The 12179-nt window shown below is 52.3% G+C and overlaps 1 protein-coding gene across 1 annotated transcript in view; it reads right to left on the bottom strand.

The window, feature by feature from the left end:
• KIF26B (kinesin family member 26B) overlaps positions 1–12179 on the bottom strand; it is a 385389-nt gene that overhangs the window by 46406 nt on the left and 326804 nt on the right. Inside the window, exons 8-9 of the mRNA XM_036277591.1 lie at positions 10982–11244; positions 7482–7665 (exon numbers count right to left, since the gene is read on the bottom strand). Of these exons, the coding sequence (XP_036133484.1) occupies positions 7482–7665; positions 10982–11244 (447 nt within the window). The remainder of the gene's footprint in view (positions 1–7481; positions 7666–10981; positions 11245–12179) is intronic.

Genomic DNA, 12179 nt, shown 5'->3' with positions numbered 1-12179 from the left:
CCACGGTAGGACCGCAAGCTAAATGTCCTCATCCTTTTTTTTTTATAGATGAGAAAACAAAAGCTTAGAGAAGTGAAGAAACTCGCCGTGAGTACCCCTGCTTCAGGCCCAGATGCTGCGACAGGGACCAGACGGATCTACCTGAACCAATGAAAGTGAAACAGAGCTAATGTCCTCGGTGGGGCAATGGACTGGCTAACGGTGGACCACGAATCAGCCACGTGTCCGCGGAGGAGCCAGGATTCCAACCTTCAAGACCTCCACGGGTGACCTTCAGTTCCTGAGACAGCGGGAGCTTCCGGGCTGCCGGTCCCAGGACCCTCTCCCCGGACAGTGTGGCCTCCACACAGCACCCCAGCTCCCAGACCATCTCTTTCCTCCCCCGCGCTCCCCGGGCGGCAGAGACCCCTGCCCTCAGGCCTCTGGTCCTGACCCTGCCAGGCGGCCAGCGCACACCCTACCTGACCCTGGTTCCGCTGCCTTCCCTGTTCTGATGGAGGGAGTGCAACCAGGGAGACAGCGAAGCTCTCCAAAGCCGGTGTGGGCGCCAGGCCGTTTGGGGCAAGGTGGAAAGGGCTGGTGAGGAAGCTCACGCAGGGTGGGGTGCGGGTATCTGGGTGCTGGTGGAGGTGCCAGGGCACACGGGCAGGGTCTGAGCACCCACATATCTGCAGGCAGAGCCGCAACAGTGCTGACTGGGGAGCCGGATGACTCACGCTGTAGGATGAGAACATCCGGGCACCACTGTCTTAACCCTAACCTTGTCCCTACCCCACTCCTCCTCGATTTCCACCTAAAACTGAGAAAAAATAAAGTGGTGCTTGCGGCAAGCACAGCGTTTGTACCCAGGCTCCCCAGTTACGCCGGAATATCTACAGCAAAGAGCCTTGCTGAGCAAGGACGTGGTATTCTGCTTACCTCCCACTATCCCCAGTAAAAAATCCCGAAAAGGGAAGACATAAGATGTTACTTCTCTCTTATTCCATTTGGCATCGTGCAAGATCAGGTCATGGCGGCGTGCTAGGGAAATAGTTATTTTTAAAGCAAAATATCATCTGTTTTGCAACCTAATTATACAGACAGGAGAAGCCCAGCTATGCCACGTGCACCGCAGATTAAAGGGCAACAGACAGACCAACTTGGACCCTCAGACCATTTGATGTAATGGAATAAAACGCGTAATGTGCATGTAGTAAAACAGAACACAGAGAACAAAGGCACAGTTTAAACTGTGCTGAAGAATAATAATATGAAATACCTGTAATTACAGCTGCATGACTCAAAGTGAGAGTCACACTGAGACAATGGAAAATCGACACCGCGCTGTACCCACCAGGGCTTCTGTGGCAGAGTCCGGACTTCGCGCCTGGCGTGTGATCTGGCAGGGTACGAGTGAGCAAGTGCATTTGCTAGTATCAAGAACGGACGTTACAGCAGGTGGCTGGGGGGAACCAGTTCCGGAACCAGTGAGCGAAGTGGGTGATAATAGCAGTTAAGCAGGTTCTGCATGGACTTTTCGGATTTCTGAGGTCACAGCGGCAGAGTTAAAGGTACATAACTCCTCTGCCTTGAGTCATCCTTTACTTATATTCCAATGTGCATATTTTAAGTCTAGACTTTGGCCAAACCAAATTACTCACATGCTTTACTCTCCCCACAGGAAGCAACATACTAATTCCACCAACTCCTGAGCCATGCCCCAGGTGTTCATTGAGAACCTGGCAGGTGCCAGGACATGCTAAATTCTCCAATCATCACTCAGTTCCTACAAGGATCCTGAAATGCTAGAATCGGCTCCATTTCATGGATGCGGAAAATGAGGTTTGCAGATGTTAAATAAATTGTCTAAGATCTCATAGAAAAATTGATGCGGAATATAAGATGAAAGCCCAGAGCGAGCTATAAAAAGCATGGAGCTCTTTAAGCTCACCATCCCATAACCTAGTGGTTCCCGGCTCTGCTGCCCGGCAGGATTTTAGGAATAACAGGGATGCTGGCTCCGCTCCCAGGCGCTCTGATTTGATTGGTCGGGAGTGGGGCGGGCACTGGGAGTCGCGGCAAAGCTGTTCAGGTGATTCCCGCTGCCTGCCACCTGGCCGGTTAACCAGTGCCCTCCACGGGGACCACGGCGCCCTGGTGGTCAGTGCTGCCTGTCCTCTCCTGAGTGTGTGCACTTTTGCTCCCCCCAAAATGAGCTAAAGGTCAGCCAGGTTGCTTCCTAAATCTAATTGTGCCTCTTTTACTTGGTATTATAGATAAAAATATAACCAAATATTATGCAAACCAATAATATTTGATTGTGTAAAAACAGTTAATGTTTCTAAACTAAATCCAATGCTTTGGAAAGGTGATAAAAATGAGTTTTGTTTTTTTCAAAGATGCTAAAATAGGCGTGAATGAGAAATTACAGAGTGGAAAAAATGTTAATCTAGAAAAAGTCTATACCCAGTTGGCTACACAAATGTATTTTAAATTCCGGATTCACTGAGAAGAAACTTAAAGCAAACACCGGACTGTTAATATAAATGTGGTTTATGAAAGTCAGAACCTGAAAATGAAAATCAAAGAGAAAGCCACGCCTGTACCAGAAGACCGAGGACTGCATACACGCGTGTATGTCCTGAGCTGAAACAACATGTTTACGACATGCGTGTATCATTTCATTCAACTAATTCTCTCAACTAACTGACCAACGCCCACTGTGTTGCAGAAAAGGCGTCTCTGAACTCACACCCTCTGCTTGTCTGAGGGTGACCGGATGGTCTCCCTCTTCCTGCAGCTGCTAAACTAGACGAGAGAGCGATGTCTTCATTCCGAACACAGCGCACTGCCCATGGGCTTCAACCTGAGGACGAGCACCGATGTACGGGGCACTCGGAGGCCTGTGGGGGACAGACAGGGCACGCGGGCCGCAGGGAGCCTGCAGTCTAGCGAGACGTGGACAAGTCACGAGGTGGAAGGAGGCCATGGCTCACCGTCCCCCAGCCTGCGCCTGGAGAGAAAGATCGCACCCTGCAGACCCTCCGAAAGGCTTGAGGGAGGAGGCAGCTCAAGGGGGGCGGTGAGGTACAGACCAGGTTGGGTTTTTGTTTGTTTTTCTTGTTGATGTCATTGTCCCTTCCCTTCTTTCCAAAAGGAAGCAGCCCTGCCCTTGGTGGTAGAAGTGATGGAGAAAAGTCTGAAAAGATGATTGATGGGTCCCGATGGGTGAGGTGCCAGAGGAGGAGAAGGGGACAGATAAGGACGTTGGGGAGCCCGGAGGACGCAGACCTACGGGAAAGGAGGGGGGACACGGAGATGCTGAAGCTAGGAAGAAAGCGGCTGAGGTGACACAGGGGACTTTCTTCTCCTTCGGTGGAAGCTGGTCACCCGCTGGGGTACCTGCGGGGTGGTACGGCAGGGACACGCTGTTTCAGGGGGTCCGGAACTGCCGCCCTGAGGAAGGTGGCGGAGGACAAGCCAGGCTACTGTGGGGGTTCCAGGCCACACGGTTTACAAGACTGTCTCCTGGCCAAGGAACTTAAACGTTATATTTCAAAAATCTAAGAATCTAAAACTGCTCTTCCATCACTGACCAAGCAGGAGGGGGGGCCCTGTGGCAGACCCCCCGAGGCTGTCCTTACTGCACAGGGCTTCGCCCTGACGGACGCAGAGGCCCGGCCATGCCTCCCTGAGAAGCCACAGGCTGCATCTTCTGTCCCACCTCTGCCACCCAAATGCCAGATTTCTACAGTCACGGACCACACAGCCCGGGGAGGGCGTGAGCAGACTCCAGCCATCCAGGACACATACAGAAAGAGCGGCTGGCTGTCGGAGGAAAACCGAGATTAAGGGAATCGTTGGAACAGACCACGGGCCCACGAGATGGCACAGGAGCCCATGGGCACAGCCGGCCCTGCCCACCCTTGGCCTCTAGGCGTCCCCGGGGGGGGCGGGGGGGTAACACCAATGAATGAGTCGGAGACACAGTGTCATTCTGGACCTGGCACAACAGTCGCTTGCAATCTTCGATTACTCATCAAAGTGATGTTTTCGAAAACCATCTTTATCAACAGGACTTTGAAACTTCAGAAGCATGAACATATTACCCAGAAGCAGCACTAGTACCATCTCCCTTTAGACTCTAAGGACTTTAGGGTCCCCTCCCCAGGGCTGGAATTCCCAAGAGGATCCTCAGCCTCGACAGATTCAGCTCAGCAGAGCAGGGAGGCTCCACGTCGGGTGAGGAATCCGCCCCACTCCCCTGGCTGCTGTGGCTCAGGTCTCTGGGAGTCGTCCTGTGTACCAGGCTGGGGGTTTGCTCCCCGAATGGGGTGCATGCAGGAGGCAGCCGATCAATGTTTCTCTCTCTCCCTCCCCCTCTCCCTTTCTCTCTAAAAATCAATAGAAACATATTTTTAAAATCAATTTTAAAATCTTAACAACAAAAAAAATCAGTCCCATTAATGCTCCAAAAACTTTGTAAACCAGGGAAATGGTTTAAGCTTATCTTAGTGCTATCTGCAAAACAGTGACACCCCAACATTAAATTCTCTTTCTTATCTTGACTGAACGTGTTAACACACTTTTGCCTGCGTACTTCAGTGTGGATCTGTGCATGTATGAGATTCAGGTGCACGACACGTGGGGTGATTAGTTCTTGCCCCCGAGACCTCTGAATCCATCATCCAAGCTTTGAATGGCCAGTTAACAGCAGCACACTCTGCTCTCTGAGTCCCTGCAGAGTGGCTAATTAATAAACTTTCCCTTAATTGAGTTCTGGCTGCCAGGTCCACAGGGGTTATTTCTTACATATAAGTAAACAAAATTTCCATTTTAAACAACACTCCAAATCTCCTCATTACATTTTAAACAGAAATAAGTGCACAGCAGTCAAGCAAGCTGTGGGCTAGGAGGCCGTGTGCATCTTGGCTTGATTCTCTTCCCACACTGAGCCAGGTGCTGTGCCCAGCAGGTGCCATCTCGGGCGGTTGGGGCTCCCCCTGCAGCCACCCAGCCCTGCCCTTCCTTGTCCTCATCTATGCACACATTAGAAAGCACACAAAGAGCTTTCGAAAGCCATTAATGGTGCTTGCCTTTTCTTTAGCCTGAATTTAGTCTTTAAAAACAACTTGCTTCCACAGTTTACAAATAGGAAGAGGATGAATTAAAAGTTAAATGTTTAATACGTGCCCAGGATTGGTTAAGGATTGACTCCAGGTGGACTGTTGGGTTGCGGGAAAGTCCTAGCCTACACTTCTGTGGAAGCTGAGTTTTAAGTTCTTACGGCTGAAATAGTTTCTTTCATTAACTGCTTCTTTGTTTTCGAGAGTCCTCTCTACTTTCTGATTCCAAATTCAGAGCAGCACTATGAAATCAAAAGTGCAAAGTCAAAACCAGAGCTGTTTGCGGCTTGGCTTGCAATCCCCCCGAGGAGACGGCCCCTCCTGGGTCTCTCCGCTCAGCGCCATTTGGAAGCCATTTGGCTAAGACTCAGATGTCTCTGTGAGCCTCCCTTTGCCGAAAACAAGAACTCACTGCAGGCTCTGAGTGTCGTTGTCATCACTGACAGCGTACACGGACACACGCTTCTCAGACTCTCGCATTCCCGCGGCTGAGACACAGTCCAGAAAAAGCAGCTGAGGGCAGGGTTTAGAGGAGCCAGCTCTCACATTGTTAGGACAAATGTGGGTACCCTTCTGTTGCTGGTTTTGGAGGTCTGGACCCTTCATCCCTATCCTAATCCCCCGTTTCCTTCTTGAAGGAAATTATTCGAACCCCAGTTGCTGTACACGGTGTGGGTCCTTCCCTGAGAATCCAGCTCCCTGACAGGTTTCCATTCGAAGTATTTTGCTTGTTCCCCGCCGGACCTTGTTCGCCGTCACTGTTGCCAAGAGAGACGGATCTGCTGATGGTGTCCCTGGGGGCCAGGCATGCACGTGATGGCCGGTGCAGGGCAGCCTCGGGGGCTGGGACTCCAGGCCAGGGAACACGGTGGGATTTCAGTCCTGGGGGTGGGGGTACGGGAGGTCTTTAGGCCCAGTCAGAACGAAATGAGTAGGCACCAAGAACAGCAGGCGAGCAACTAGCACGTGTGACAACGTGGATCGATCTCAAACGCTAAAGGAAAGAACCAGACACACAAGGCCACACATGTGCCACATGATTCCACTTATATGATATTCTGGATTCAGGCAAAAATCCGATCAGGGGTCGCCAGGGGCTGAGGAGGGGACTGACCGCAAGGGACAAGCAGGTACTTTATATGGCGTGGCTTTGTTCTCTATCTCATGGTGGTGATGTTTACACCACTGCAGAGACGTCCCAAAACTCACCTGCCGACACGTGGAAAGGGTATTACTGAGCGCACACCATCCTCATCAAACCTGCGTTAAAGCAGCAAGCGGGGAAGGAACAGAGGAGGATGACTGGGTGGGCGGAGGCGCTGAGATGGGGGGAAGGAAGAACCTCCACTTGGGGGCAACAGACACCCCCAAGAGCTATCTCCAGGACACTGGCTCGCAATACTCCAGGCAACAGAGAGACTAGGGAGAAGTTGGGGAGCCCATCCCCAGGTCCCAGGTGGAGGCTTGATTCCAGACCCCGCCTCCCATCGGACTAGTCACTTGCCTCTGTGTTCGTCAATCAGCTTCACAGTTTCCCGCCCCCAGTTCTCCTCAGTCAGGGTTTTCGGTTTGTTTTTTTGGCTCCCAGCACCCTTGAGACAATCGTTCAGAAAGCACTGGGGGCCAGCGGCCTGGGTCTTAAAGCCCGACAGAGCTGGGCACTGAGAGACCGTGAGAGCCGCTGCCCAGCCAGCCAGACTGGCCCTCAGCCTGCCTTAGAAAGCCCAGTGGGGGCAACGAACCTCCTGCCCGCGGGGCAAGATCCCACCTGGCACCAGCTGCTGAGCACAGGTACACTTGCAGTCAGAGGCCAGACCAGGGCCCAAGGTCAGTGAGCTTTGGAAACAAGAGGGGCCTGTCTAGCCACAGAGCGGGGCTCCTGTGCAGCGCCCCAGGCCCTGGGTCTGGGGGTTTAGAGAAACGGCTCCGGTGGGCATGCCCTGGCCAGGGCGGGAGGCAGCGGGGCCTGGTACGTTCTCCAGACGTCTGAGTTACAGGCTACTGCAGCGTGACCTCGTTTCTTTTGGGTCCATACAGAGGATCCGAGCTAATGACACATGACACATTGCCGGGGTGCTTTGGTGGGTGCCAGTTGGTTTTTTATGAGGGACACCTTTTAGGTTTGGGGAGAAAAAGATACCCCTAAGCAGTTCTTCTGCCTTTTTAACTCCCACTCAACGGCAACCACCTTCGGAAACCATCTGGCCAGAACCCACCCTTCCCGCTCCGCCAGCTGGAGGGTGCGTCCGTCCGTCCGTCCCTCCGGCAGCCAGACTCAGCCCTGCCCTCGAGGCACAGGTCAGCAGCAGCTGCGCGCAGACCCAGGGGCGCCCCCGGGCCAGCCCCCCCCCGCCCCCCCGCGGCTGCGGGACTTACTTCCGCCCTTGCCGCTCTTCTCCATGCGGTACTGGTAGATGTGCAGGGTGAACAGCATGTGCGAGTTGCGGAGGTCGTCCTCGTCACAGTCCTGCTGGCTGCCCCGGCGCGACGCGATGGCCGCGTCCAGGAAGAAGGCGGCCTTCTCCGCCGTGGGCGCCCGCAGCTCGCTCTGGTTCTGCAGCTGGAAGACAGAGCAAGAGCTAGGGCCACGGGCTGGGGGGCCTCCTGCCCCCCGCCCCCCGCCCGGGTGCTCAGTGCGGCTCCCGGCCCCCCCAGGCCGGCGTCCTTCCAGCGCATGGTCCTGCGCTCCCTGCGGTTCTCCGCTTGTCTGTTCACTTCCAAGACTCCTACTGGGCACTGCGTTGGATGACACACCTCTCCCCTCCCCCTTCACAGTGTAAATGGACCTGTAAATAGCGGGTGTGAAAAGCGAGCGGATGCATCTGCATGAGAGCAGAGGACTGGTCTGATGCTGGGCAATCCGTTCACCTACGAAAACAGAGGGAGGGGACTGCATCCGGATTTGAAGACCAGATGGCTGCACACAGGTGGGCTGCGAAATGTGTTTTCATGGGCAGCACCAGCATCCCGGAGGTGTAGAAGAACTTGGTCAGGTTCAACTGAGCTCTCAACATTTTCAGCTATTTAACTAAAGCCAATTTTAGACCACCTTGACCAGCATAGCTATAAGCAGGAAGTACGTGTCAAAGATGCATGAAAACACCCAAGATACTTAAAAGTCTCATCTATATCACTTAAGGAATATTTATTTATTTATTTTTATTTTTTATCATTATTTTTAATCCTCACCTGAGGACATTTTTCCATTTTTTGTTCAGATAGAGTGAGAGGGAGAGGAAGGGAGAGAGAGAGAGAGAAACATCGATGTGAAAGGGACACATCGAGTGGCTGCCACCCGCACGACCAACCAGGGCCGGGGACAAACTGCAACCGAGGTACGTGCCCTTAGCGGGAACCGAACCCGGGTCTCTCTGTACCGCAGGCCGACGCTCCAACCGCTAAGCCAAACCGGCCAGGGCTAAGGGATATTTATTTTTATCTCTAGGTACTAAATTCGTGTGCATCCTCATTCATTGATTAAAGAAAGCATCGTGGACGAGTCTAAACTGTTCAGATCCATTGGCAATCACAGTCAACCTCAATCGGAACAGTACTGTCAGAGTTTCCTTTGCCCTCCCTTCCTGAGGAGAGAAGAGGAACTTTATTATTTCTGATTTATTCAAAGACATGATCTGCAGTATATGTATTAGGGTCAGTACACATTCTGAAAATTTCCTACTCTGATTTTAACTATTCCTATAATTCTGAACTGTGAGAGCTGACATTTGGAATCTGAGACCATAAAAATCCCCAGACTTCAAAGAGAGATTCTGTTGTGTTCCTGTTTTGTACTCAGTGTGGCTGATAAGTGAACTAAAGCATGTCTAAGATTTTTCAAGAAGAAGAGTTAAAATAAAGAAGATGTTGGTCTCTTCCTGTTCTTTGCCTTCGGTTAACCTGGTCTTTCTCCTGCATGGAACTTCATTCACGGAGAAGTGAATGGAGGTCACAGCATATCTAGTGTCCAGGTAGTTCTTGGAGCAGGAGTAGTGGGTGGGGGACACTGGTTCCCATCACAGGTGCTGTGTCAATACCATCTGAGCACACCTCCTACTTCAGACCAGTGGTTCTCAAAGTGTGGTCCCCGGACCAGCAGCATCACATGGAAACTTGCTAGAAATGCACATTGTGAAGTTCTACCCAAGGACCACTGAATTAGAAATTCTAGAGGTGATGCCCAGTCATCTGCTTTCACATGTCCTCCAGGTGACTCTGATAAAGACTAAAGTTCGAGAGCCACTGGATTGAGGTTTTCACAACCAACTAGTTTGTATTATAATTAGGTTCCGCATCCAAATGGTATCGGATGCATCTGTTAAAACTATGAACAGCCCTGGCCGGTTTGGCTCAGCGGTTAGAGCATCGGCCTGCGGTCCCGAGAGACCCGGGTTCGGTTCCCGCTAAGGGCACGTACCTCGGTTGCAGTTTGTCCCCGGCCCTGGTTGGTCGTGCGGGTGGCAGCCACTCGATGTGTCCCTTTCACATCGATGTTTCTCTCTCTCTTCCTCTCTCCCCCTCCCACTCTACCTGAACAAAAAATGGAAAAATGTCCTCAGGTGAGGATAAAAAAAAAAAAAAAAAACAAAAAAAAAACAAAAAAAAAAAAACTATGAACAGCCAATATTAGTCAGACACGGTACCCACTCTTTGGGAGTTGCCCAGACTAACCAAGCCATCACAGTATAACTGCTGTGGGTGTTCCAGTGACCTCAGGAGAAACATCTAAGAGGACTTCCTGGAGGAAGTGACATCTAGCTGAGACCTAAAGGATAAGGAGTTAGCAGATGAAGAGCCAGAGGGAAGAGGAGTATTCCAAGCACAAGGAATAGAATGTGCAAAGGGCCAGAGGTAAGAGGGAGCATGGTTGTGCCTTAGAGCTTTGCTACAGAAAGTGTGGTCAGTTGGGAAGTTTGTTAGAAATGAGTATCCAAGGGCTCCCACCCAGACCTACTGAACCAGAGTCTTCATTTTAACTAGACGGATCCCCAGTGGTCCGATGCACACTGAAGTTCGCTGGGCACTGCTTTCTTAGGTAATTTAAGAGAAGTGGCTAGGAGAGGAGATTGTAAGAGAGGATGCTGGAGAGGTACACGTAGGGCCTTGCAAATCTCGAGGAGGTTAGGAGTGGAGGGTCCATGATGGAAATGGAAGGATCTGAGCTGGGGGAAGTACACAGTCAGATGTCAGAAGCTGGGGGGACCCTCACCTGTGGAAACAATCCCCCTTGGGATGAGGCGGGTACAAACTGAACACCTATCTGAAAAAGGAGGCATTGGCTAGACAAGAGAAGGGCCTACTGCCCGAGGCTGGAGGAAGTGACTGTTTCGGATGTGAGCCAGGCTGCTCCCGAGCCGTGCCGACACCCACAGTCAAACAGCAGGCGAGACGCACTGGAAACAGGAGTGAGACCCTAAAACAGCGAACGGGGCTTCTCTTGGCTTCCCGAGTCCTAGCAGTCACACCACGGTTCCCGTCAGAAGGCGGCTGTGAGTTTCCCCGGCGCCGCTGGTCGCCCACAGCAGTGCCAGGGACCTGGTTTATCAGCCCCGGCCATGGCTGTAGCTATTTGTGTGGCGCTGTAAATATTTCGGTTTGTTGTTAAACAAAAGAAAGGTGGTCCTCCCCCACTCCCCCCCACAAAAGGTGAATAAAAAAAGTAAATTCAATTTCCTTGAAATGCTGCAATAATGATTCCTGCTCATTGTCAATTAGATTCGAGGTACAAATATTTAGGTTGGGTGAGCAGATGGTCCTGCAGCTGGCGGCCGTAAAGTCCCAGTCCACTCTAAAGTAAACACTCGTGCCTCCGGCTGAGCTGCCCCGGCCTCAGAGGTGGGGTGAGCCCCTCGGAGCGGCCACGCTCCAGCAGCAATCACCTGCGTGCCGCAGATGGGGTCCTCGCACAGGTACACGCCCGGGGACTGGCCGTCCTGCAGGCTGCCCGTGGCCACCTCGGACAGCAGGTCTCGCAGGTTCTCCTCCTTGCCCCACACTTCCACGGCTGAGATCCGGACCGAGAAACGGGCTCCAGTCTTCTCTTTCCGTTCAGTTATCAGCTTGAAGAGCCAGGAGATGGCACAGGGGATGATGCCCAGGTTCTGCATGGAATCGTCCTTCCCGATCATGGTGTAGGACTTTCCTGGGGGACAAGGGAAGAAAGGACCGTTTGAGTGTCCGGGCATCACTTGCTAGTCTGAGGACTAGAGGCCGAGGAAGCAGGAGAAAGGCATGGAGGGGGGAGGGGAGGGAAGAGAGGGAATGAAAAGTGAGTGAAATAGTCAGCGTCTGACAACAGTAACAAAGAGACATTCCCTAGTATTTCTGAGTCAAGGGCTACAATAAAGACTCTGAGAGCCACGGCAAGTCACAGCGGACCTCCAGGAGGACCCCAAATGTCCCAAGCTACCGGTTCTGCATTTTACATGAAGTGGGAAGGAGGCACCTTCCATCACTATTACGGTGCTTTTTATCATCTGCCCCCAGATTAAATCCACATTCTTACACTTTAATCCTTTCTCAAGTTCAAGGCTGTGTATATTTTTGTACTAAAATCTGGATCACTGCTTTGATCGGAGATGAAGACCAGAAGGGAGGGGCGGGAAGACCGAGGGTCAGTGGGTTGACAAGGGCTTTCTGTCCTGGCCTGGACCTTGCCCCCATCATCTCCAGGGCTTCTGGTGGCCTCTCAGGCAAGGAACACTTTGGGGAGCTCCCCCAAATTCCTAACTTATCAAACATGTAAGGTAAGACCTGGTGAGCAGATGGCCGCAGGTCAGCATGAAGAAGGCATCTTGCTGGGGTGTCCAGCTGCCTCCCCGCCCAGGTGTCCAGCACAGGCGTATCCTGACGGCTGGAGGCTGGGCAGCAAGGCTGTCAGACCTTCCCGGACAGGTCCAGTCATGGTCTGGGCTTTGCTCGGAGCTGTATCACCAACCCAATCACCCCTGCTCAGGAAAGCTATGTTTCCCTGCTGGCTTTCTGGGTGAGACCCTGACCTGGACTACATGGGAGTCACCCCACTACTCCTCTGCTCATCTCTTGAACTTGAAGGCTCTCCTAGGTGACTGGGTGTTC

This window comes from Molossus molossus, unplaced genomic scaffold, assembly GCF_014108415.1.
Source record: "Molossus molossus isolate mMolMol1 unplaced genomic scaffold, mMolMol1.p scaffold_m16_p_23, whole genome shotgun sequence".
In the NCBI taxonomy this organism is placed as follows: domain Eukaryota; kingdom Metazoa; phylum Chordata; class Mammalia; order Chiroptera; family Molossidae; genus Molossus; species Molossus molossus.
The sequence above is the reverse complement of the archived record's forward strand: the minus strand, read 5'-3'. Positions and strand labels throughout refer to the sequence as shown.